Source organism: Lampris incognitus, chromosome 1 (assembly GCF_029633865.1).
Source record: "Lampris incognitus isolate fLamInc1 chromosome 1, fLamInc1.hap2, whole genome shotgun sequence".
NCBI classification, from domain to species: domain Eukaryota; kingdom Metazoa; phylum Chordata; class Actinopteri; order Lampriformes; family Lampridae; genus Lampris; species Lampris incognitus.
This window is the reverse complement of record NC_079211.1, coordinates 150103963-150129991: the sequence shown is the minus strand read 5'-3', so window position 1 is coordinate 150129991 and position 26029 is coordinate 150103963. Positions and strand designations below refer to the sequence as shown.

At 48.8% G+C, this 26029-nt stretch overlaps 1 protein-coding gene across 1 annotated transcript in view; it reads right to left on the bottom strand.

Moving 5' to 3' along the window:
* The window catches only part of slc4a4a (solute carrier family 4 member 4a), a 134677-nt gene that overhangs the window by 98876 nt on the left and 9772 nt on the right, over positions 1-26029 (bottom strand). Inside the window, exon 2 of the mRNA XM_056275646.1 lies at positions 15929-16102. Within this exon, the coding sequence (XP_056131621.1) occupies positions 15929-16102 (174 nt within the window). The remainder of the gene's footprint in view (positions 1-15928; positions 16103-26029) is intronic.

The following is a 26029-nucleotide window of genomic DNA, read 5'->3' as shown; positions in this document are numbered from 1 at the left end:
TGTATATTTTTAGCCAGCTAATCCACCAACCACCTTGTAAAGTCAAATTAAGAACCCTAACAGTCATTCATCCGTTCGACCAGACAGCGAGATCCCTGTGATGACTGTCCCCACACTGGGTCTTCTACGGCACATTAATAACAACAGGAGCTTCCAGCTAGCCAAGCAGCTGCGGGATTGCTGGTTGCAAGGCTAAATATCTGTTTGCACAGACACCAAGCTGTAACAATCTTAAATTACAGTGATCTGATTAATAATACCCATGTACAATAAAGAACATGGATATGAACCCTTCAGACACTTAGCTGACACTAATCCACGGTGGTTTAACACAAGTAATCAGTGAAACAAGTATTAATTCAACACTGCAAGCAACCACTGGTGAGTTTGTTAAGACTTGAGAAGTCTTCTTCTTTCTTCTACAGCAGTCCATTGAAACGATGATGACTGCGATGCAGTTTAAGCTCGGCAAGCATGCCTGTGGGCCATCAGGCCCGCATTAGAGTGACAATATCGTCCATATTTGTCACTGATGGATGTTGTTTGAGTTGGTCTGTTATGTCTTGCATGGTGGACCTTATCATAGGCTTCTTGTCTCTTTTGTTCAACAGCTGTTCTCGATTGCCTTACTGTGGAGCGCCATCTCTGTCTGTCCAGGGCCACCGTCTCCCTGCTGGAGTTATCTATGCTGCAGATCTTCATGTGGCACTTGAGCTGCTTCCTTTTCCCCTGGCACAGCTCCCTGTAGAAAAACTCTTTTGGTAGGCGGTTGTCTGGCGTTCTTCTCACATGGCCAGCCCATCTGAGCTGGGAGGCTGTTATTAGGGCTTCAACACTGACAGTACCAGCACGTCTCAATACTTTCATGTCAGGCACCTTGTCTTCCCATCTCATTTGCAGCAGCTTTCACAGATGATGAAGCTGTATGCTGGTGAGCTTCCTGATGTGCTTGCGATACAGGGTCATGCATTCAGTGGAGTATAGTAGAGACAGAGAACAGATGTGTTGTAGACCTTGATCTTTGTTGTCAGCCTGATGTCATGGTGGGACCAAAGTCGTTTGTGGAGGGCACCGAAGGCTTTTGAAGTGACAGGTAAAGGAAGATGAGAAAAAGGGAACCTAGTAGATTGCTTTATTATTATTTCTAGTTAATTTGTTAGTTTGCTTGGTTTTGAGAGGACTAGCATTGTTAATAATCACAAAGTGTTTGCAAGGTGAACTGACTGACTGATTTTTCACTTGCTCACAAACTGCTGGCTGGTAATGCTGCAAAAATGCTGGATTGTAAAGACTTGGCAAATGTTATTTCTTTAAAATTTCTTCAAAAAAATTTTTTTTGCTCATTAACAAAACACAGCTCTAAGTACAGAGTCAGCACCTCCAAGTCTGAGGCCATGGTTCTCTACCGGAAAATGGTGGATTGCTCCCTCCGGGTTGGGGATGAGTTGTTGCCTCAAGTGAAGGGCTTCAAGTATCTCGGGGTCTTGTTCACGAGGGAGGGTAAGATGGAGCGGGAGATTGACAGGCGGATTGGTGCAGCATCTGCAGTAATGCAGACGTTGTACCGGAACGTTGTGGTGAAGAGGGAGCTGAGTCAGAAGGCACAGCTCTCAATTTACCAATCAACCTTTGTTCCAACCCTCACCTATGGTCATGAGCTCTGGGTAGTGACTGAAAGGGTGAGATCGCGGATACAAGCGGCTGAAATGAGTTTCCTCCGTAGGATGTCTGGGCTCAGCCTTAGAGATAGGGTGAGGAGCTCGGACATCCGGAGGGAGCTCGGAGTAGAGCCGTTGCTCCTTCACATTGAAAGGAGCCAGTTGAGGTGGTTCGGGCAGCTAATTAGGACGCCTCCTGGGCACCTTCCTTTGGAGGTTTTCCAGGCACGTCCAACTGGTAGGAGACCCCAAGGTAGACCCAGAACTTGCTGGAGGGACTACATGTCCAATCTGGCCTGGAATCCCCCAGGAGGAGCTGGAGGGCGTTGCTGGGGAGAGGGACATCTGGAGTGCCCTACTTCGCTTGCTGCCACCGCGATCCGACCCCAGAGAAGCAGCTGATGATGAGATGAGCTCTAAGCATAAAAAAAATGTGCTAAGACTGAATATTCAGCTTTCCTATCAAATTTGGGTTCTCTCAAACACACATCTAGTAAGCCGAGAGAAAAGAAAATTGAAACCGTTGGCAGATGTGTCAATAGTATAAAATGCAACATAGGTATGAGGGTTCCCCTGATAAGCATAAGTTCTGTTTAAGAACATTTATCTTTACATTTTACTACAAATAGGTATGGGGCCAGTTTCTTTGCTTTGAAAATCATTTTTAACATTTCTCAGCATATGAGAAGAAAGCCACTTTAGTTTGTCATTGTATTGTTACAACGAATTGTATTCTTGCAAAGGAATTTGTCCTCTGCATTTAACCCATCCTATTGTATAGGAGCAGTGAGCAGCTGCAGGACCCGGGGACCAACTCCAGTTCTCCTTTCCATTGCCTTGCTCAGGGGCACAGACTGTGGGAGGAAACCGAAGTACCCGCAGGAAACCCATGCAGACATGGGGAGAACATGCAAACTCCACACAGAAATGAGCTGGGATGGCCTGGGGTTCGAACCCAGGATGTTCTTGCTCTGAGGCCACAGTGCTAACCAATGGGATACCGTGCCACTCCATAGGGTGGCACGGTAACACTCCATTTGCAGCCACAATACTGAGCAGTCTTTCTGTGTCCCTGAATTGGTGCAGAAATTGTCCACCGATGAGATCACTAGCGGACAGTTTAGCGAAGGGGAATGTCAACGCTACAAACAGCTGTATAATGTACCATTGTTGTTCACATTTTCTTATACAGTGAGATCTATCAGCAAACCAAGAAGTTAAGGTTTCACATTCATGGAGTGAAGTAATCAGGACAAACATTTACAAACAATTTCAGTTGCATCTCAGAGGCACACAGAAGACTGATCAGCATTAAGGCTGTTACTGGAGTGTGATCCCTACAGCATATTTACAGAATTTTTTAAAAATCTCGACCGTTTCTCTTCAACACCTTGAAGTTGAGGTCCTTCTGGGATGTGTCACTTAAAGTAACAGCGCCATGGGGTGTACGGGTAGCATAGCGGTCTACTGCATTGCCTACTAACATGGGAATCGCCGGTTCCAATCCCCGTGTTACCTCCGGCTTTGTCGGGCGTCCCATCAGACACAATTGGCTGCGTCTGAAGGTGGGAAGCCATATATGGGTATGTGTCCTGATCGCTGCACTAGCACCTCCTCTGGTCGGTTGGGGCGTCTGTTCAGGGGGGAGGGGGAACTGGGGGGAATAGCGTAACCTTCCAAGTGCTACATCCCCCTGGTGAAACCCCTCACTGTCAGGTGAAAAGAAGCGGCTGGCGACGCCACATGTATCGGAGGATGCATGTGGTAGTCTGCAGCCCTCCCCGGATCAGCAGAGGGGGTGGAGCAGCAACCGGGGCGGTTCGGAAGAGTGGGGTAATTGGCCGGATACAATTTGGGAGAAAAAGGGAAGAAAAAAAAATCTTCCACCTCACTTCTTACAATCCTAATTTTAAAAGAGAGAGAATTGAAAAAGAGCTCTACAATACATCTTAGTCATCAAGAAGCTTTTTTTTTCCTCTCCCCAAATTTCAACTATTCAGAAGAGATGTTCATTTAGCAAACATCCATGACACATCCTTTCCTGTCCATCTCCAGTATCTGTCAGAAATCCCTGGCTCGCAACAAGCAGAGAACTGGTTTCACTGCAGCATGCTCTCAGTTGCTAAGAGAAGAGCCAAAGGGAGGGAGCTGGGGGGAATTTGAGCGCACAGTGAAAGCAAAGAGGGGTGAGCAAGCACGAAAAGGAGGGATGGAAATGAAAATCCTGTCGTTCAAACGCAATTTCAAAGCTCTGTGTGCTCTCGCCAAGAGCCATGGGCACACAAAGGGGACTTTGTCCCAGCAGTGGAGGCTCATGGGATAGAGGACGGAGGAAGAATGCCCACTGCCCGGCAGAAGGCTTAGTGTGACAGCCACTAAAGGCCTGATTGGACCCACTCTTGATATGCATCCTACACAAATACCTTCCACCCCCTGCAACCTTTCTGAAAAAAAAGGAAAAAAATCTATGCCACAGTACAATGCCAGACGGGATCTAATAGCAATTTTTAAAATTAGTAAAATTAGTTTAATTTTAATGTTAGCCACTGCACACGCAGCGACAACACAACTGCATCGTCGTCGTCGTCGTCATCATTGTCCCCATTCTGCTCAATGGGGCACTCTCGGAGAACACAGGAAATGTTTTCCATGCCACACAGTCAGTATGCAATTCAGTATGCAGGGCAGCCAGCGGGCTGAGCCACAACGAGCCAACGAGACTCAGCCTGAATGCAGAGTGCCACCCTACCCCCTCTACGCAGGGATTCTCATTGACAGCACAGTATTTATACCATGACTATCTAACCCCGGTGTTTGTGTTGTGATAGCTGAACTTGTTTCTCCAGAGGTTAACATTGTCCCACTGGGAAGGGTTATAACACGGACTGGCTGACGTGGCACCTGGATGCAGAGAGCCACTGTCTTCAATGTTAAGGTGTACTGCCTTACAATAAACCAATGGACCACTGACCTTCCCAACCCAAACCCATCACACGCAAAGCACTCACTATATCACATGATTAAGACAGTATGGAGAATGGGGGGCGTCCAGGTAGCATAGTGGTCTATTCCATTGCCTACCAACACGGGGATTACCGGTTTGAATCCCGGGTTACTTCCGGCTTGGTCGGGCGTCCCTACAGACACAAGTGGCCGACCGACCAGAGGAGGCGCAGGTGCAGCGACCAGGACACATACCCACATCCAGCCTCCCACCCACAGTCATGGCCAATTGTGTCTGTCAGGACGCCCGATCAAGCCGGAGGTAACACGGGGATTCGAACCAGCGATCCCCGTGTTGGTAACAACGGAATAGACCGCTACACCACCCGGACGCCCTCCTGCTGTTTCTTTTTTAATGTTCAATTTATGGAATAATTAATTCACAAACTCACTGGAATCCTAGTGAGTTTTTAAAGTCCATTAAATATCCCACAAACAGACTTCCTTGTCAGTCTGGGTTACTGCATGTGCTCACTTGCAATTTCTGTAATAGTGTCTTCATGCATGCGCAACTATTGTTGCTTGGAGATAATCCTTCCCTTTTAGACAATGATTCTAATGTATTGTGTCAAAGGAAGAATAAATGTACTTGGTGCCGGAATTTGGTTTAATCTAACATGCATGTTGTGTGAATATATCACAGGAGAGTCCACCCACACTGTTTAAAAACTTGTGATATGTAAAAGCTACAATCCCTTATTCAAATGTAAACCAAAGGATCAACCCACTACCAAGAAACAAACCACAGGACTGGAAGCTGCGGTCACACCCAAATGTGGTGTGTGGTGGCAAGGTCCTGGTCGGGGGCCTGCTGGAGGTGCAGGACAACCTGTCATGCTGGAGGTGCTTGGTGGGATACCGAGTGCCCCTGGCTGGTTGCTGCGGGTGGGTTGCCCTCCAGTACCGAGGATGAGCCGCAGGCCGGTCCCAAAGGGGTCCGATTGGCTGCTCTCTGGCTGGCTGCATTCCTGCATTGGTCTTGCTGTGCCTCACCCTTTTCTCCCAGTTCTGGAATGTATACGCAGCACACACAGCTCAGGGTTTGTGGGACAGGTGAGGTGTGAGCCACTGAATGGAGGCGAGGTTGTTGATTGAGGTCTTGCCCATGATGCTCCTAACCCTGCTTGCACTTCGACAATCTCCTAAAATTTGAATCCCAATCACACTAGCTTAGAAGACACACACATTCACACAAACCATACTCCAAACAACACCCACTACCACGTCAGGGTCGGCTGGGCATGAGGAGTATGAGTGGTTCAGGCCTGATGAGTCTGGATGACTCATACCCCCACACTCTGCCATTTTAACTCCATACACGACACGAGCACACAATAAGCACTGGGACTACCGGAATGGGCGGGGAGGTTGCCGTCGGCTGGCCTGAGTCGGGTGTATTCAGTTACGTGGGTATATGCTCGGTGTGTGAGGCCAGATGGGGCATCTACCCGCCGGTGGCACGGCGGGCCTCACCCCTACATCAGGCGTGAATGGGCATGCCCTGACCCCCTGCTTGCCCATTGGGTGGGCAGTCCTGACGGTGCATCGGTCTGTAAGCCTTGGGGCCGGTCTGTGCTTACCGTCTGTGGCTTGGATCCCATGCCTGTGTCTGTGCCCTGTGTCTGCACCTGGGGGTTGGCGTTGGGGGTGCACCTCAGGGGTTTGGGCCAGGCTTGTGATTTTGGGGACTGGTTTGTGCTCCTCGGGGGCATGCTGGGCTGTTGCTCTACGGGCTGCCCCCTCCCCCCCATGGGCTCAGTGTTCCTCTGGGATTGCAGTGCCTTGGGCTCCAGCTGTTTTTGTGGTCGTGGGGTGTCTGCATGACTTCGAGGCTCACGGGTGGCTGCAGAGCCTGTCTGCTGCTTGGAGGTACCACAATAAGTCGCAGATCTCAGACACCAGAATTTATTGGGATTAATCCCGTGTACTCACAGTTGGACATTTCACATACACATAAGTGGACAACATCCATCCAGCCATCCATCATCTGAACCGCTTATCCTGCTGTCAGGGTGGCGGGGATGCTGGAGCCTATCCCAGCAGTCATTGGGCGGCAGGCAGGGAGACATCCTGGACAGGCCGCCAGGCCACCACACAGGGCCGACATACACACACACACACACACACACACACACATTCATACCTAGGGACAATTTAGTACAGCCGATTCACCTGACCTACATGTCTTTGGACTGTGGGAGGAAACCGGAGCACCCGGAAGAAACCCACACAGACACGGGAGAACGTGCAAACTCCACACAGAGGACGACCCGGGACGACCCCCAAGGTTGGACTACCCCAGAGATCGAACCCAGGACCTTCTTGCTGTGAGGCGACCACTCTAACCACTGTGCCGCCCTTCCCTTAGTCTTTTCTCCTACTTTTTTCCATCGTCTCCTTTATCACTGTAACCACTATCCAAGACTGATGTCAATAAGATCATTTAATTATGTTTTGTCGAACACATGTCAGCGTGTGTTTCTCTGTCTCTCTCATCAGATAAGTGTCGTCATTTTTGGTTTCCAAGTTTCCTTGCTTCACTTGTGGTGATTGTCCCCCTCTTGGAGAAGTGATGCTGATTGGTTGTTTAGCTGACCAGAGATGCTGAAGAATTATAAGTGTAGAAGAAAGACCCTGTGCTCTTGTCATCCCACAGATCAGCCAAGGACGGAGTTATTATAAGCAGTTCCTGATAATTAATAATGACTGCCTTTCCAGGTGGAGAACCTGAACTCCACTTAGACCTCTGTCTAAGACACACTGACATGAAAATTCCCTGTGTTAGGGGGCATCTGGGTAGCGTGGCGGTCTATTCTGTTGCCTACCAACACGGGGATCATCGGTTCGAATCCCCGGGTTACCTCCGGCTTGGTCCGGCATCCCCACAGACGCAACTGGCCATGTCTGCAGGTGGGAAGCTGAATGTGGGTATGTGTCCTGGCCGCTGCACTAGCACCTCCACTGGTCGGTTGGGGCACCTGTTTGGGGGGGGGGGTAGTGTGATCGTCCCACGTGCTACATCCCCCTGGTGAAACTCCTCACTATCAGGTGAAAAGAAGCGGCTGGCGACTCCACATGTATTGGAGGAGAAATGTGGTAGTCTGCAGCCCTCGCCGGATCAGCAGGGGGGGTACAGCAGCGACCGGGACGGCTCGGAAGAGTGGGGTAAAATTGGTTAAGTACAACTGGGGAGAAAAGGGGAGGAAATCCAAAAAAATAAAAAAATTCCCTGTCTTATATGCCAAGTCTGCCAACAACACAGGTTAAAAAAAAAATTTCAAAAAAAAACAACTCAGAAAAAGAGTAAAAAGCCCCAATGTTGTCAAAGCTGCATCCTGCGTCTGTATGTATCCTATACACTTATTTACACAACACATCACAGAGGCCACGGCTTTTCCCTTCTCTGATTTTGGGGATGTCAAACCCATCAGTCGTGCACGTGAACGGTGTATCAAAGTAATCTTCATAATCTACTTTGAGAGAATTTGGTCACATGCAAAAAAATAAAAAATAAATGCTTGGGGGGGGGGGGGGGGAGACAGAAAAAAATGAATTGCTCATCAAACTGAGCTGGGGTCAGATGGTCCTGCCATAGTAGACACCCGGCTAACCAGGACAGGTCAGCACATGCAGTCCCCGCGGTGCCCATCTGATCAAACAAGAGGATTTCAGCCCAGACAGCAGACAAGAGGGCCTCCCCCGGGGGTGATGGGGGGGCTGCCATGTTTTCCAGAGCGAGAGAGAGAAAGAGGGAAAAGGCCATTGAAAGGCACAAACACAGAGAGGGGGAGAGAGACAGATGCATCGCGTGCCTGACCCGTTACACTGCAGCTGGGCTCGGGCACCGAACATGCACTCGCCCTCTGTGTAGGAGGTTCGCCTTCTCTGTATTTACCTCCAGCGGACACTTTATTTTCCTTTGCGTGGGGTTTGAAGCTGTTTATGTTCCTCCAGTGCTGCAGAAGACCAAAATAATATATTGCAGAGGGTTTGCTGCTTACAGATGTGCTCTTAGGCGCTGTGCGATGGCTGAAAGGGAAATACCAGCGTCGCAGTGCTTTGCTCTCATCTCGAACCCTTCTTCTGTACTTCAGAACGTGCCGAGGCTGTTATCGAACATGCAGCAACAGCATGCTGCAAGCATGTGTCGCTGAGGGATGCATTCCTGGTTACTGTGAGCCCCGGCTAGCGACCCCGCTGAGACACATCCTTGACAATGTCAAACCACAATCTATTATTGGAAACTCAGTCATTTCTGCACTGTTGACTTTTCTGAGCATGGAAGAGCAACTGGTAGCAGGAATCAGGAATCGGGAACACTTTATTTGTCATTTCACTCTGTGCACTTGCGTAGGTGAAATGAAACGAAATGCTGTTTCCCCCAGCCCACAGCAGTACAACACACAGACAAAAACACATCCAAAAGCTACAAGAACACACATATCCACACTAACACATATATCCAAACTGACACACATATCCAAACTAAACAAAAAAATCACTGTCCAAGGGAACGAATGCCAGCCAGGTTGACTGTCGGAACCGCTGGTCCGCATGGAATAGCAGTTAGCTTAGCCCGCCCCGCTTCCGCATCCTGTCAGACCGCCCTTAGCGTTTCCTCCTTGGGCGCAGCTCCAGGCAGGGCCGTGGTCCCCGGGCCCACTGGACGAAGCAGACCAAGCTCTCCCAGCCGATCCAGCGCCAGCTCGCCCAGCCAGACACCCTTGACACACCTCCCCGCACTCCTCACGACGACATCAAAACACGCAAGACCGCCATCGGTGTTACCGGAACTGCCAGTCTGCATGGGCTAGCAGTTAGCTTAGCCTGCCCCACTCTCCCAGCTGATCCAGTGCCAGCTCTCCCAGCCATCAAATGAAGACAACACTTAAGAGACGTGGACAAAGACACTGCATGGACGGTACTGGGTGAGGCCACCGCAAATATGAATTCATGCCGCCATCTTCCGACACTGCACTGCGTGAGGCTGCTGCAAACAGCCCACAACATCATTGGTAAATGACCTCAGATAGACCCCGTCCCAATGGGTAACATGAAAAGCAACACTACTGGAAGTGTTTTTACATTGCGTGAAATAAATGCACAATCACAGAACTGGCACGAGAAAAACACTGTTATCTTCCGTTAATGTCATGTCCCAGTAACAGTAACAGTACTGTAAGCCTACAGGATGTCTGTTTGCACTGCACTGACACTTCTATGTGAAGTCCATTAACACCTCCATGCCACGATAGTAAATTACATGAATTCAACAGCGTTTATGCAACTCTGCCCCTATGACACAGCAGCATATGGGAGTGTTCACTGCAAACAAAACACCGCTGCTCAAAGCTCCTCCGCCAATGTGGTCACCTTTTCCTTGAATGGAGAAATGCAATTGAGACTGTCAACAAACCAAAGATGTGTAAGGTTTCCTCACCTCAACCTGACTCTGATGCATTTTTCCAGGAAAGGAGAGCGGCTGTTTTTCATGCCATGTACATAACATACCGTTTGAGTGTTATTCCGCTTGGTTGTGAAGGATGACAAGGGGTTGACTGGTGACATTCACTCAATGTGGAAGTGGTTGTATGCACGCTAAAGCCAGAAAAACATCAACATTGAAAATATGAGTTTTCCAATGTTTACTATTGACAATAAGTTAGCAGGCATGGGCAGCGCCTTGCTCAAGTACACTGTGACCAACACATGCTGGGGTTGAATCAAGGACAATGAGATCAAACATCAGTTTCTTTAGGCTTACTTCTCCATGCATGAAGTGCATCTTCTTCCACTTCCGGTGTGGGAAGTTGGCTGCACAGATTCGTGTTTGCAGCAGCCTCATCCAATGCCAGTGTCGGAAGATGGCAGTGCGAATTGGCGTTTGTGGCGGCCTCATCCAGTACCGTCCATGCAGCGTCTTTGTCCACATCTAAGTTTTGTCTCCATTTGATGGCTGGGAGAGCTGGCACTGGATCGGCTGGGGGAGCGGGGCAGGCTAAGCTAACTGCTAGTCCATGCAGACCGGCAGTTCCGATAACAACGAGGGCGGTCTGGTGGCGGCCTCACCTGGCGTTGACTGTGGTGTTTTTGATGTCATCGTGAGGAGTGCGGGGAGGTGTGTCGAGGGTGTCTGGTTGGGAGAGCTGGTGCTAGTCGGCTGGGAGAGCTTGGTCTGCTTCGTCAGGTGGGCCCGGGGACCACAGCCCCTGCCTGGAGCTGCACCCGAGGAGGAAACACCGAGGGCGGTCTGACAGGATGCAGAAGCGGGGTGGGCTAAGCTAACTGCTAACCCATGCAGACCGGTGGTTCCCGACAGTCATCCTAGCTGGCATTCGTTCCCTTGGACAGCGATTTTTTTGCTCAGTTTGGATATATTATGTGTTGGTTGGGGTACGTGTGTTCTTGTAGTTTTTGGATGTGTTTTTGTCTTTGTGTTGTACTGCTGTGGGCTGGAGGAAATTACATTTTGTTTCATTTTATGAATGCAAGTGCATGAAGTGAAATGACCAAGTGTTCCTGTTCTTGATTCCTGATGAAGTGCAACTTCTCAGCTGAACTGCTGCAGGCCAGACATGCTAGCGCTACACTACATGTTCTTACTGTCCTTGTTGTTGTTACTCTGCTCCTCAAAACAACTGGTTTACAACGTACAAAATCCACTTCTACTATGGCTCTCCCCTTAGGTCCCTTTGCAGAATATATGCCGCTCTGGACTGAGTTCAAGAAAAGGAAGTTGAATAAAAGAAAAATTAACAAACAAGACTAGGTTAAAACCTGGTATATATGGCTGAACCGCGGCTACATTTATTAAGCGGCTGTTTCTGCACAACTACTTAAAAAGCAGCTGTTTTGACATCGGTTCTGTGAACAGCTGATGACATGATAGAAAACTGTTCATGCGGCCAATGGAGAAACCCCATCACTCACTCAGGCACTCACTCACAGACAACTGCATGTGTCGAGCTTGCCCCGCTGTTGCGGTCCAGCCAAAAACACCTATTTTCTAACGCTATCTAATCTGTCATCCAACCATCTGCCAGCTCAGTAACTTAACACAGAATAAAACAGAAGGATGAGTTCAGTCTTTGTGGATACGTGGGACATTTTTGCAATACAGCAACAGCAAAATTATTGCGGAGGTTCATCGCCAATTGATTTTTGCTTAACCTCACATGTGTCTGGTGGGCCCAAGGCCCTGACCGGCGCTGCGCCCGAAGAGGAGAGAGAGAGATACTTCATTGATCCCCGAAGGGATACTACGCTCTGTATTCAACCCATCCTAGCTGTGTAGCTAGAAGCAGTGGGCAGCCGCCGTGCAGCGCCCGGGGACCAACTCCAGTTCATGTTGCCATGCCTCGGTCAGGGGCACAGACAGGAGTATGAACCCTAACATGCATGTCTTTTTTATGGTGAGGGAAACCGGAGCACCCGGAGAAAACCGACCGCAGACACAGGGAGAACATGCAAACTCCACACAGAGGACGACTTGGGATGACCCCCAAGGTTGGACAACCCCGGGGTTCAAACCCAGGAAGTTGTTGTTGTGAGGCGACAGCACTAACCACTGCACCACCGTGCCGACCGAGGGCGGCCTGACAGGACGAGGAAGCGGGGCAGGCTAAGCTAACTGCTAGCCCATGCAGTCTGGTAGTTCCGACAGTCATCTTGGCTGGCATTCGCTCTCTTGGACGGTAAATTCATTATTATTTTTTAAATTTGGATATGTTAGATATGTGTTTTAGTAGTTTTTGTAATTTTTGTAGTTTTTTTTTGTTCTTTGGAGATATGCGTTTTTGTAGTTTGGATATGTGTTTTTGTCTTGGTGTTGCACTGCTGTGGGCTGGGGGAACGATGGTTCAGGTCATTCCATGTATGCAGGTGCATGAAATGACAAATAAATGTTCCCGATTGCTGATGTGCTTTTTTGTTTCACTGAAACATGAAAAAAAAAGTCATTCCACCATCGGCGCTCCAGGATACAGGAACAGCATTTGGTCCATCCTCAGCTATGGACAGTCAAACACCAGCATTGTACTTTTGAAGCTGCACTCAGACACTGTCCTATTCTAGGTCTATGTTTTCCTTGTCTCTTTCTCAACTCTGGGCCGTTCCACTGAAGAAAGACAGCATCTCAAACGGACCTCAGATTATCTACCAAACTATCTACGCAGCTGCCCGTTCTGCAGACGACCCCCCGAGGCATTCTCCCAGTCTGACATAGATGGCCTTAAGATCAAAATGGAGCCACTCACATTGAAAAAGTTCCACTAGCACAGAACCGGCTCTCTTCTAAGGAGACATAAAAGACTCGGCCGTCTCTTCTTTTGCCATTAACTGATAAAAGCTAAATTGCTCCGAGGTAAGGAAGGCCTCTGCAGAAACCAGAGACGCCAAGCAACACTTATTTCTGAGAACTCCGAGGGACAAACGAATAATGACCGAGTTGTCCAGTCATCAAAACACTTTACCAAACTGTGATTCTCTCTACACGGCTCTTTTCAGGTTGGAAAGACCGCTGTCCCTGCAGATACACTTAAAGGAAATGTCAACATCATCTTAAATATATAAATAAACCTATATAAATATGAATTTCCTATTTTTGCTGCCATACCGTCACTGGCCCACATCTAAGTAGACACTGAATAAGAAAATAAGAATAACAGTGTTACACACAACTGCTGTAGTGAATGACACTGAATGCCATATAAAGACGGCGATTCACAATTTCGGCAGCGTTTTAGACACACACAAGACCGCTCAGTGTTCTGGCTGCTAATACGGCGTCATCCCTACAACACACAGAGATGATATTGAAAGCATGACTGTTTCCCTTGAAGACTGACCTTTCACCCATCCATCAAAAGCTGACCTTCCCTGTGCTTTCCATTTGGTCATGTCAATTTTAAATTTAGACATTTTTTGGGATTTTTTTCCCTCCCCAATTGTACCCGGCCAATTGCCCCACTCTTCCGAGCCGTCCTGGTCGCTGCTCCACCCCCTCTGCTGATCCGGGGAGGGCTGCAGACTACCACATGCTTCCTCCCATACATGTGGAGTCACCAGCCGCTTCTTTTCACCTGACAGTGAGGAGTTTCACCAGGGGGACGTAGTGAGTGGGAGGATCACGCTATTCCCCCCAGTCCCCCCCCCTCAAACAGGCACCCCGACTGACCAGGGGAGGCGCTAGTGTGATGACCAGGACACATACCCACGTCCGGCTTCCCACCCGCAGACATGGACAATTGCGTCTGTAACCAGATAGCAAAATTGCTGTGGCCTGGACCCGTCCCACACCGACACTTTCATCTGGCCCACATACCACGTGGAACGATGGCACTTGGGCGGTTCGCTCCTGTTTGCCAGATCTGGGTCAGAACCAAGCCATAGCAATGTCACATGTGCCACATATTAGCCAAAGGTGGCCATATTTGTTTTGTGATATTTGGGCCATATTCACCATTTACCACACGGGCCACTTCAGGGCCACATCCAGATCACATGTAGCCCAGAGCACCGCAGCTTTGCCAGAAAAAGCCCACATTTGATTTGGCATATTTGCTATTATACATGTGGGCCACTTCAGGCTCACATCCATTTTGTTAGGGCCGGAAGAAGGACATCAGTGCCGCATCACTGCCTGAAGTGGCCCACATCCAGAGTAACAAGACAAGCCGGAGGTAACACGGGGATTCAAACCGGCGTGTTGGTAGGCAACGCAATAGACCGCCACACCACCCGGATGCCCAAATGTAGAATATTTTTATCCATATTTCAACTCCTGCTTTTGCATTCATGTGTATTTATGGCACAATCTCCGTAAATACAGCGGACAGGACTCGACTGTGTGTACTGTGTAAAACACGTCACGTCATCCCATCGACACTGCGTCACTAACTACTGCACCTCATTCTGACCGCAGCTGCAGGGTGTTGCAGTTTAAGCACAAGCCTAGCTTACAACCTGGTACATGGCTGAACTGCCACTACAGATTAATTACTGTGTAATTACTGTTATACATAGTCCTGATAAGGAGAGAGTCAGGTTCAGACCACATCTCACGGCAGCGGCAGTATTGTGAGACTTAATGAAAACAGAGCCCGGATTAACGCTGCCATTCTGTTTCCCACGACAGCGAGCGACATGATATCTGAAACACGGGCCGTGACGTCAGTAATCACCCTTTAAGCCACTCTGTGAGGCAATCCGGGACTCACACACACACACACACACACACACACCAAGTTGTTTAATATACCCTTAACAGGCTTCGGAGAGGGATTGAGGATCAAAACTGGCAAATCAACACGCACAGCCAAACTCAGTGTGCCGGACAATGCTCTCGGATGAGCTTATTGTAATCTGCTCTCTTAATAATATTTAGGTCTGGAAGAAAATCCCCCCCCTACGCCGCGAGGTGTGTTAACATTGTCACAGGGAGGAGATGACGCCCAGATGCCATTCTTCCAGGAATGACGGTCGACACGCCCCGTGCTGGGGCAGCTTTTAATAGAGGGACGTTTTTAGTCGCTTGTTGTCTGGCCTAAAACTTCCAACTTCGATTGTGTGAAGTGGGGGGAAAAACAAACAAGCAAAAAACAAGCTGCAGATATCGTTTAAGACTTTTCACTTAAGACTTCATCACCCGGTGTGACCTTCTATTCCTTTTCTTCCTGTCTTTTCTTCAACTTTGTCTCTGACCGGTCCGGCCTCTCTTCTTTCAAGACGTCCACAGTGCAGACCCGAGCAAGCCGGCCCCCGGGGCACATCAGAGATTATACTTCACGGGACAGAGGACTCAGCCAACCATGCACACACGCACATACACGGCATACAAAGCCCTGCACAGAAACACACACACACACATGCATAGACAGACAGCCTCCCATGTCCATGGTGTATGCAAACACACACACACACACACACACGCACAACCACACGTGCATGCACTCTAGTCAGAGACTCGTATCATCAGCCGGCCCGGTCGTATCGGAGCAGCCATTACTTCCACACGGAGTCCTTACTCCGGTCTGTCCAAACAGACTTGTCACCCAGCGGGGCAGGCACAGCTATTCCTGGTAACTAAGTGGAGTCAGCAAGTCGCTTTGGGGTGGGTATAGGAAGCAGGGAGGCACTAAAGGGAGGTGGGGGGGGGGGTCTCTCTCTGGGAAAGTGAACAGTTGAGCAGCAGTCAGTCAGTCAGTCACGCCCCGCAAACATGCACGGGCATTAATCTGCGGCGACACGAAGTCCATCGGTCGACTTACTGAGAGGTTTGAGGATGCTGGTGCTGGCCTCATCATTGTTTTCCGCGTCCGACTTGTCAGAGGCGTTCTCCGTCAACCTCTCCTTCCTGTCCTTGTGGCCTGCTCGACGGCGATGGCGCCTGCGGCGCCGGTAGCTCTTGGGCACGTGGACGCCGATATAAATGGTGTGGTGACCTGCATAGGAGGGGGAGGGGAAAAGAACAGTTGGGTTATAGTGTTATAGTACAACACAGCGCTGCAGTCAGCCTTGTAGAAGAGCTACATCTTTCTTCACAGCAAACAGACCTTCATATTTGAAGTACAGGATATCCGAAGTACCGGCCTTTGACCTAATGTGGTGACGAGTATACTAAACATGATAAAATACTAAAACTTGTAATTTAGGGAATGGATATTTCAGATTTAAACCATCACATGCTGGTGACTACGAGCGTATTGTGTTCCTAACGTAACTGCTGCTCGGTTTCATGAAATACACTTTAGTTCGACTTTCTGGACCTTTATTTCTGGGGAACCTCAAGATTCCCCCCGGCTACACACGGCACAATGCGCTGTCATTAGAAAACACCCTGGGGGGTTCGGGTGGCGTGGCGGTCTATGCCGTTTCCTACCAACACGGGGATCGCTGGTTCGAATCCCCGTGTTACCTCCGGCTTGGTCGGGCATCCCTACAGACACAATTGGCCAGGTCTGCGGGCGGGAAGCCAGATGTGGGTATGTGTCCTGGACGCTGCACTAGCGCCTCCTCTGGTGGGTTGAGGCACCTGTTTGGGGGGGGGGGATAGCGTGATCCTCCCACGTGCTACGTCCCCCTGGTGAAACTCCTCACTGTCAGGTGAAAAGAAGCAGCTGGCGACTCCACATGTATGGGAGGAGGCATGTGGTAGTCTGCAGCCCACCCCGGATCAGCAGAGGGGGTGGAGCAGAGACCGGGACGGCTCGGAAGAGTGGGGTAATTGGCCGGGTACAATTGGGAGAAGGGGGGGGGTGCAAAGAAAAAGAAAACAGGCTGGCACAAATTGAAACTGTGTTTAACTGGTTACTGAGGATTCTGAATTCAAAAACCAACAGCGGAAGCTGCGTTCAGAAGTGCACGTTAACGGGGAGATGGGGGTCTAGATCAGGGGTGGCTAACCATGTGCCATGGAGAGCCATGCGAATGCAGGTTTTCATCCCAGCTGGACTCCACACCAGGTGATTTCAGATTAGCAAAACTTCAACCAAAGAGGAAGAATGGATCAGTTAAGTCACCTGGTGTGGAGTCGGTTTGGAATGAAAACCTGCATCCACGTGGTTCTCCGTGGCACAGGGTTAGCCCCTGCCGGTCTAGACAAAATGCCCATGACGACGTCCGTTAGTGTTTGTGAAACACGATGCATGTTAAAATGTCTGATTCATGTGAGCAGGCAGGCTGTGAGACACAGTGGTCTTTCAGACGAGCCACCGACAGAAAGTTGATATCAGAAGGTGTGAAACATCTAAAGGTCAAAAGTCTGAAATTTGATGATGCACAAGAAAGCTAAGAACCGTTTCCAGCAAGCCCTGAACTTAACGGCCTGCGGAGGTTGCAGTGCACTGTCAAAATAAATATTTGGACAGAGGAAAGAAGTAGCAGACAGCAGCGAAGGTGGCATCTGCTTGCAGGACTACAGACCGGTTTTGTGTAGGTTTCGACACGGCGCCCACAGGACCTGCAGGTCTGCTTGCCGTCCTGTGGTTTGGGATCAGTAACTACATGCAGACCGGACTGTTTAGGGACAACACACTCCTCGGACTGTTCGACGAGCAGCATCGCTGCTACATGCCATGCAAACGTGAGATGAAACTTCTGTTTCACATGGAAACCATCAGCTTCATGAAAGTATTCACCCGTATCTGTGTATTTATGTCCCTCTGTGTGTCATGTACCTATTTATATATGTACATAGGTACATGACATATATATGTAGCACCTGTGTACCGATGTGGGTTGTGTAAATATGTATGGATGTTTTAAATCTTCAGACTATGGCAAGAAAGTTCCTTATGCAGGATAATGTCTATCTATCCATCTATCTGTCTGCCTGCCTGCCTGCCCGCCCATCTGTCTGTCTGTCCGTCCGTCTGTCTGCCTGCCTGCCTGTCTGCCTGCCTGCCCGTCTGCCTGCCCGCCTGCCCGCCCATCTGTCTGTCTGTCCGTCTGTCTGCCTGCCTGTCTGTCTGCCTGTCCGCCCATCTGTCTGTTTGTCTGTCCGTCCGTCTGCCTGCCTGTCTGTCTGCCTGCCTGTCTGTCTGTCTGTCTGTCCGTCCGCCCACCCAACCGTCTGTCTGTCTGCCTGCCTGCCTGTCCGTCTGTCTGTCTGTTTGTCTGTCTGTCTGTCCGTCCGCCCACCCAACCGTCTGTCTGCCTGCCTGTCCGTCTGTCTGCGTGCCTGTCCGTCTGTCTGTCCGTCTGTCTGTCCGTCTGTCTGTCCGTCCGCCCACCCAACCGTCTGTCTGTCTGCCTGCCTGCCTGTCCGTCTGTCTGTCTGCCTGTCCGTCTGTCTGTCCGTCCGTCTGTCTGCCTGCCTGTCTGCCTGCCTGCCTGTCTGCCTGCCCGCCTGCCCATCTGTCCGTCTGTCTGCCTGCCTGTCTGTCTGCCTGTCTGCCTGCCTGCCTGCCCGCCCATCTGTCTGTTTGTCTGTCCATCCGTCTGCCTGCCTGTCTGTCTGCCTGCCTGTCCGTCTGTCTGTCTGTTTGTCTGTCCGTCCGCCCACCCAACCGTCTGTCTGTCTGCCTGCCTGCCTGTCCGTCTGTCTGCGTGCCTGTCCGCCCATCTGTCTGTTTGTCTGTCCGTCCGTCTGCCTGCCTGTCTGTCTGCCTGCCTGTCTGTCTGTCTGTCTGTCCGTCCGCCCACCCAACCGTCTGTCTGTCTGCCTGCCTGCCTGTCCGTCTGTCTGTCTGTTTGTCTGTCTGTCTGTCCGTCCGCCCACCCAACCGTCTGTCTGCCTGCCTGTCCGTCTGTCTGCGTGCCTGTCCGTCTGTCTGTCCGTCTGTCTGTCCGTCTGTCTGTCCGTCCGCCCACCCAACCGTCTGTCTGTCTGCCTGCCTGCCTGTCCGTCTGTCTGTCTGCCTGTCCGTCTGTCTGTCCGTCCGTCTGTCTGCCTGCCTGTCTGCCTGCCTGCCTGTCTGCCTGCCCGCCTGCCCATCTGTCCGTCTGTCTGCCTGCCTGTCTGTCTGCCTGTCTGCCTGCCTGCCTGCCCGCCCATCTGTCTGTTTGTCTGTCCATCCGTCTGCCTGCCTGTCTGTCTGCCTGCCTGTCCGTCTGTCTGTCTGTTTGTCTGTCCGTCCGCCCACCCAACCGTCTGTCTGTCTGCCTGCCTGCCTGTCCGTCTGTCTGCGTGCCTGTCCGTCTGTCTGTCCGTCTGCGTGCCTGTGCACTGATAGCATGTTTTTCCACTGCCAATACTGATTCGGAGTACAAAACTTCAGCTGATACAGAATATTGATCCGATCCATTACTTTTGCTGAACAGTGCAGATCTGGACCAGTGGTTTTGGGTCAATGGGCAAAACAGTTGAAATGGACGCAAAAGAAATACAGGCTCTTATATGCCAAACATGCAGTAAATCAAGCCATTTTCTTTTTATTCATGACGTGTTATTCTAGGCTTTTGGTGTCAATTTTAGTCTTTGGTCAAATCTGGGATACTGTTACTCCATTATCAGCCCGATATCAGATACCAGTATCAGTCCATCCCTATTATCTGTCTGTCTGTCTGTTCTTCTGTCTGTCTATCCCTTCACTCTATTGTATCCTTTAAATAAGACTATCAGGTTTGCTGTAAATCTTCTAAACGTTGTTTTTTCAGAGACAGTAACTCTGGGCCTCACTCATCAATCGCACATATGTACAAATTTGTTCTTACACACCCATGGGATTTTTTTTAGCCCTGAACTTTGTCTCACAAACCAGTCTAGAACTTGGTAGCCCTGAATTTAGACACCAGTTGGCTAACACTGACTGCGTTTACATGCACAGTTAAGTCGCGCTATGGTTATAGCTCGATTAGGCCATGTAAGTGGACTACTGTCGTTGTCCCAGTATACAAGAACTGGGGGAGAATCGATTTATTGACGGAAATATGTCCGACCCCGGTGCGGTAGGTGGCGATATGTCCCCTTTCAGCTGGTTGCTATTGGACTGTGGGAACTACGGATCATGCGCAGAACGCCTAGGCCAGTTCGGGGCCAATTGAAGCGTATACATGCCAGAGAAAATCCATCCCCAACCGCGTTATCTAGGTGTGGTAGTCCCACTTCCAGAAATTCGATTTAGTACGATTTCAGTCGGACCAACGCGTTTACATGCATTTTAAAAGTCCAGTTTTAGTCGGGCTAACAAAATAAATCCACTTTTTCTAACATCATGTAAACGTACTGATTGATGTCTCTGCAGGCCTGGGAGATCGCTTGTTGCAAGAAGTAGACAATAGATGTTATGGGGAAAGAATTACAAATACCCATCAGGCTTTGCTTGCGTCTGTCAGCCAAACGTAAGGGCTAAAAAATTCCATGGGCACGTAAGAACAAACTTGTACTTACGAACGATTGATGAATGAGGCCCAATGTTCTGATTACCTCCCCGCAGATCGTGCTGTGCTGTACTATTACAAACGTCTTCTTTTGTGGCAACTCAAATACAACAAAGAAATCATCTACCAAACACACATTTCTTTACTTTTTGTGCTAAGTATATTCATCGCTCAGCTTGCTCTTCCTGTTGTTGCTGAACGCTCAAAGAAGTATTCATGGCTCGTTAAGTTTCCAAACTATTTGAAAAATATCCCTTCGAGCACAAGTGGGAAAGATGGACTTTTTGTAGCATGTGCCAATGCTTGCTGAAGCTGCTAGCAAACAGGGACTGATTCAGATTTCTAAAACTTCCACCTTCTTCGTTATTTTGATTGTTGTGTCCTTTTGGACTCATCTAGGTTTTGGCCAACAAACATACGTGTGGCTTCTTTTCCTAAGCAGCTGCTCCCCATTGTTCTATTACAACTGATATTTGAGTTGCCACAAAAGAAGACGTTTGTAATAGTACAGCACAGCACGATCTGCAGGGAGGTAATCAGAACATTGGGCCTCATTCATCAATCGTTCGTAAGTACAAGTTGGACGTGCCCGGAAAACCTCCAAAGGAAGGCGCCCAGGAGGCATCCTAATCAGATACCCGAACTACCTCAACTGGCTCTTTGACGCAAAGGAGCAACGGCTCCACTCCGAGCTCCTCGCCCTATCTCTAAGGTTGAGCCCAGACACCCTACGGAGGAAACTCATAAATATATATATATATATATATATATATATATGTGTGTGTGTGTGTGTGTGTGTGTGTGTGTCTGTATGCATGTATGTATGTATATAGGCTATATCAATCTAGTTGTGGATGTGGGACCATACTGACAACATGCCAGCTTGTTTAAAATCCATGTGGGAGTTTCCTACCTGTGTCGATTAACAGAAGAGACAAAAGACAGAAGTGGACCACACCACAACAAGCTATGACCAAACATTTCATTTCTTAGTGTTATTTTCAGTGTTACTGCTAATTGATGTTAAGTATCTGGATACATATTGTCCCATGTATCGGTTACGAACAGGCTTACCTCTGTCTAACCTCTGTCCAGTTTATGGTCTTTTCTGCTAGAAAGTGCCTATAAAGGGCAATAAAGCCTCCTTTTTGTTTGGCGTCTATTAGATGTCAGAGGTCATGTGAGGCTCAGTGAGTTGTAATCATTCTGTTTTTTTCTAAGTCACACATTCAGACTCGGACAGATTCGGTGCCTAAACCGTCGACATACATGCACGTTCTGAATTTCCCCGCAGTTTAGACTGAACATTTTGGTAGATAAAAGAGGCAGACGATACTTTCCAGGAGAACATCTGAGCGACTGCCTGAACAAAAGGCATAATGAGATCTGTGCCCTTTGGAGCCGGCTCTGGGCCGCGCGCAGCACATGACCCGACCAGGAAGTGGCTGAACCCCTCAAAAGAAAAAAGAAAAACAGACAATGATCTCTCTCTAAGAAACAACGGCGCCTGTTATTCACTTGAGTCACAATGCCTTGTGTTTGAGAGGTTCATCTAAATTCACTAACACCAACCGCTCAGCTGTCGCCCAGCATCCAGAGAGGAAGGCCGAAGCCCACAGGGCTGCTGAAATGTATTGATATAGCTATTTAAATAAAGACATAAAACCAACAGGATCAGGAGAAATGTCAAGCAAGCAAATGCAGTGGTGGAAAACAATTCAAATCCTTTACTCTAAAAAAAAAAAGTAGCAAAACGACAGTGTAAGAATACTCAGAAGTCTTGCATTCAAAGTTTCACTTAAGTAAAAGTAACTAAGTATTAGTAAAAATAAAAGTAACCAAGTAGTAAAAGTAACTAAGTATTAGCACTAAAATGTACTTAAGTAGCCATATAAGAAGTACTAATTCTGAAAAATGGTTGCTTTCAGAGTGTTGAATTGTTTTCCTGTCAGCGTGTTTCTATGGTGCAGGTGGTCTAACATATGGGTTATTTTAAACTCTTAAAGCATCAAATTTGATGAGACTATGGCATGTTTTACATATAAAACCTTATCCTGCAGAGCAACTAAAGGCATCAAAATATATGTAGTGGCATATAAAGCCCAGTATTTCTCACTGAAATGTAGCAGAGTCGAAAGTATAAAGTCTCACTAAAGGGCAATACTCAAGTAAAGTACCAGTACCTCAACACCGTAAGTACAGTACTCAAGTAAATTTACTTTCCATCTTTGTGTAAATGTAATGACTTAAACACATGCAGCTGATTCTTTGTTCTCGTAAGTTGTCTATGGACCGTCCCTGATGTAATGATCACAATAGAAACAGGAAATTCTATTTATTATTCCATTTGTTTCTTTTGAGTTTTTTTGTGAGTCAAATATGCAAGTACTAGCTGCTTTAAACCAGAGTCAAATTCCTCGTATGCGTATGCACACCTGGCCAATGATTTACAATTTACAACTACAATAAAGTTGATTCTTATTCTGAAATGTGTTCCAGTGTCATAACATGGTCAGGATGAGTCCATCAGTTGAAGAAAAAAAAAAAAAAAAGATAACTTCTACCTCGTTCCATAAGTCACTAATTGCGTCGCTGCATGTGTGTCTGTATCATGACGTATGGGGTTAATGAGTGACAACGTGTTAGATGGAAGAACAGCAGACGGACATGGAGGTGGGTGTATAGACCAACAGACAGACAGACAGACAGAGAGGTGGGTATATAGATAGACAGACAGACAGACAGACAGAGAAAAACACAAAGACATATATAGAGGTGGGTATATAGACAGACAGAGACAGACACACAGATATAAAGGTGGGTATATAGACACACACACACACACACAGAGACAGACAGCCACACAGACAGATACAGAGGTGGGTATATGGACAGACAGACAGACAGACAGACAGACAGACATGGAGGTGGGTATATAGCAGACAGACAGAAAGACATAGGTGGGTATATAGCGGACACAGACAGACACAGAGGTGGGTATATAGTGGACAGACAGAAAGACATAGGGGTGGGTATATAGCGGACAGACAGACAGACAGACATAGAGGTGGGTATATAGCGGACACACAGACAGACAGACACAGAGGTGGGTATATAGCGGACACACAGACAGACAGACATAGAGGTGGGTATATAGTAGACAGACAGACAGACATAGAGGTGGGTATATAGCGGATAGACAGAAAGACAGAGGTGGGTACATAGCGGACGGACAGACATAGAGGTGGGAATATAGCAGACAGACAGACAGACATAGAGGTGGGTACATAGCAGACAGGCAGACAGACATAGAGGTGGGTATATAGCAGACAGACAGACAGACAGACAGACAGACATAAGGGTGAGTACATAGCAGACAGACAGACAGACATAGAGGTGGGTATATAGCAGACAGACAGACAGACATAGTGGTGGGTAAATAGCGGACAGACAGACATATAGGTGGGTATATAGCAGACAGACAGACAGACAGAAATAGAGGTGGGTATATAGCAGACAGACAGACAGACAGACAGACATAGAGGTGGGTATATAGCAGACAGACAGACAGACATAGTGGTGGGTAAATAGCGGACAGACAGACATATAGGTGGGTATATAGCAGACAGACAGACAGACATATAGGTGGGTATATAGCAGACAGACAGACAGACAGACAGACATATAGGTGGGTATATAGCGGACAGACAGACAGACATATAGGTGGGTATATAGCAGACAGAAAGACATATAGGTGGGTATATAGCAGACAGACAGACAGACAGACATATAGGTGGGTATATAGCAGACAGACAGACAGACAGACATATAGGTGGGTATATAGCAGACAGAAAGACATATAGGTGGGTATATAGCAGACAGACAGACAGACAGACATATAGGTGGGTATATAGCAGACAGACAGACAGACAGACATATAGGTGGGTATATAGCAGACAGACAGACAGACAGACAGACAGACAGACAGACATATAGGTGGGTATATAGCGGACCGACAGAAAGACATAGAGGTGAGTACATAGCAGACAGACAGACATAGAGGTGGGTATATAGCAGACAGACAGACAGACAGACATAAGGGTGGGTACATAGCAGACAGACAGACAGATGTACAGATGGAAACAGAGACAGAGTGACTGTGTGGAAAATAGGCGTGAGGCCGGCACCTGTCCATTGTTTATGCCATAACATCACAACAGCAGATGAATCGGTGCACCGCTGTCTGCACAGCATCACAAGCCCAGACACCAAGCTCCAAGTTCAGGAGACTTTTCCAAAGGTTACGGACTTAAACAGCCCATCACCCCGGATGACACGTAAAACAATCCTCAGCATTGGTTCAAACGGGGAAGCCTTTTCTTTTTTCTTTCAATTTACCCCCCTTTTTGCCCCAATTGTATCCGGCCAATTACCCCACTCTTCCAAGCCGTCCCGGTCGCCGCTCCACCCCCTCTGCCGATCCGGGGAGGGGCTGGAGACTACCACATGCCTCCTCAGATTTAGCACGTGGAAGGATCACGCTGTTCCCCCCAGTCCCCCCCCCCCCGAACAGGCGCCCCGACCTACCAGAGGAGGCGCTAGTGCAGCGACCAGGACACACCCGCAGACACGGCCAGTTGTGTCTGTAGGGACGCCCGACCAAGCCGGAGGCAACACGGGGTGGCAACGGACTAGACCGCTACGCCCCCCTTTACGCTTCGAGTTCCGAGCTTGTGTAACTGACTGACAACCGCTTTCTGTCTCTGCGTTGTGTACTTGCGTGAGACACATACGCCGGAGTGGGAGATCTGTGGGGTTTCACTTGTCTTCACAAGAAAGAGACAAAGACACGGGCATCGGTCACGCAGCTTGTCCTCCGCGTCTCCTCATACAGCTCCGCGCATGCGTGCTCACCGAAGCTATTTTCTCGCCCGGTGCGGGATTCGACACGGAGTGTACTGTACCACAAGGCGACATCACTAACCGCTGGACTAAAGGGTCAGACCCTCTAGTCCAGTGTTTCTCAACCCAGTCCTCAAGGACCCCCTATCCTGCATATTTTCTTTGCAACCCTGAATAGGTACCTGTTTGTAGTTGTACTTACTCGACCAATCATCTCGCAGCACTTAATTATGCAAGGTGTGCAACATCTGACATAATTCATTGCTGATTGGTTGAATAAGCAGGTCTACCTATGCAGGGTTACAATGAAAATCTGCAGGATAGGGGTTCCTTGAGGACTGGGTTGAGAAACACTGCTCTAGTCGATCGGCCAGTGGGCCTTATTAGTAGTTTACAGTCGTCACCCTCTCCCGGATTTGTTATTCCCGCGCTCCGAAGAGACTTCTGAGGATCTGCACACTTCCGGATCCCACCGCTGCCACTAATGTAACCGAGCTATTTTCTTGCCCGGTGCGGGATTCGACACGGGGTGTACTGCACCACAAGGCGACATCACTAACCGCTCGGTTAAACGGTCAGACCCTCTAGTCCAGTGTTTCTCAACCCAGTCCTCAAGGAACCCCTGTCCTGCATATTTTCTTTGCAAC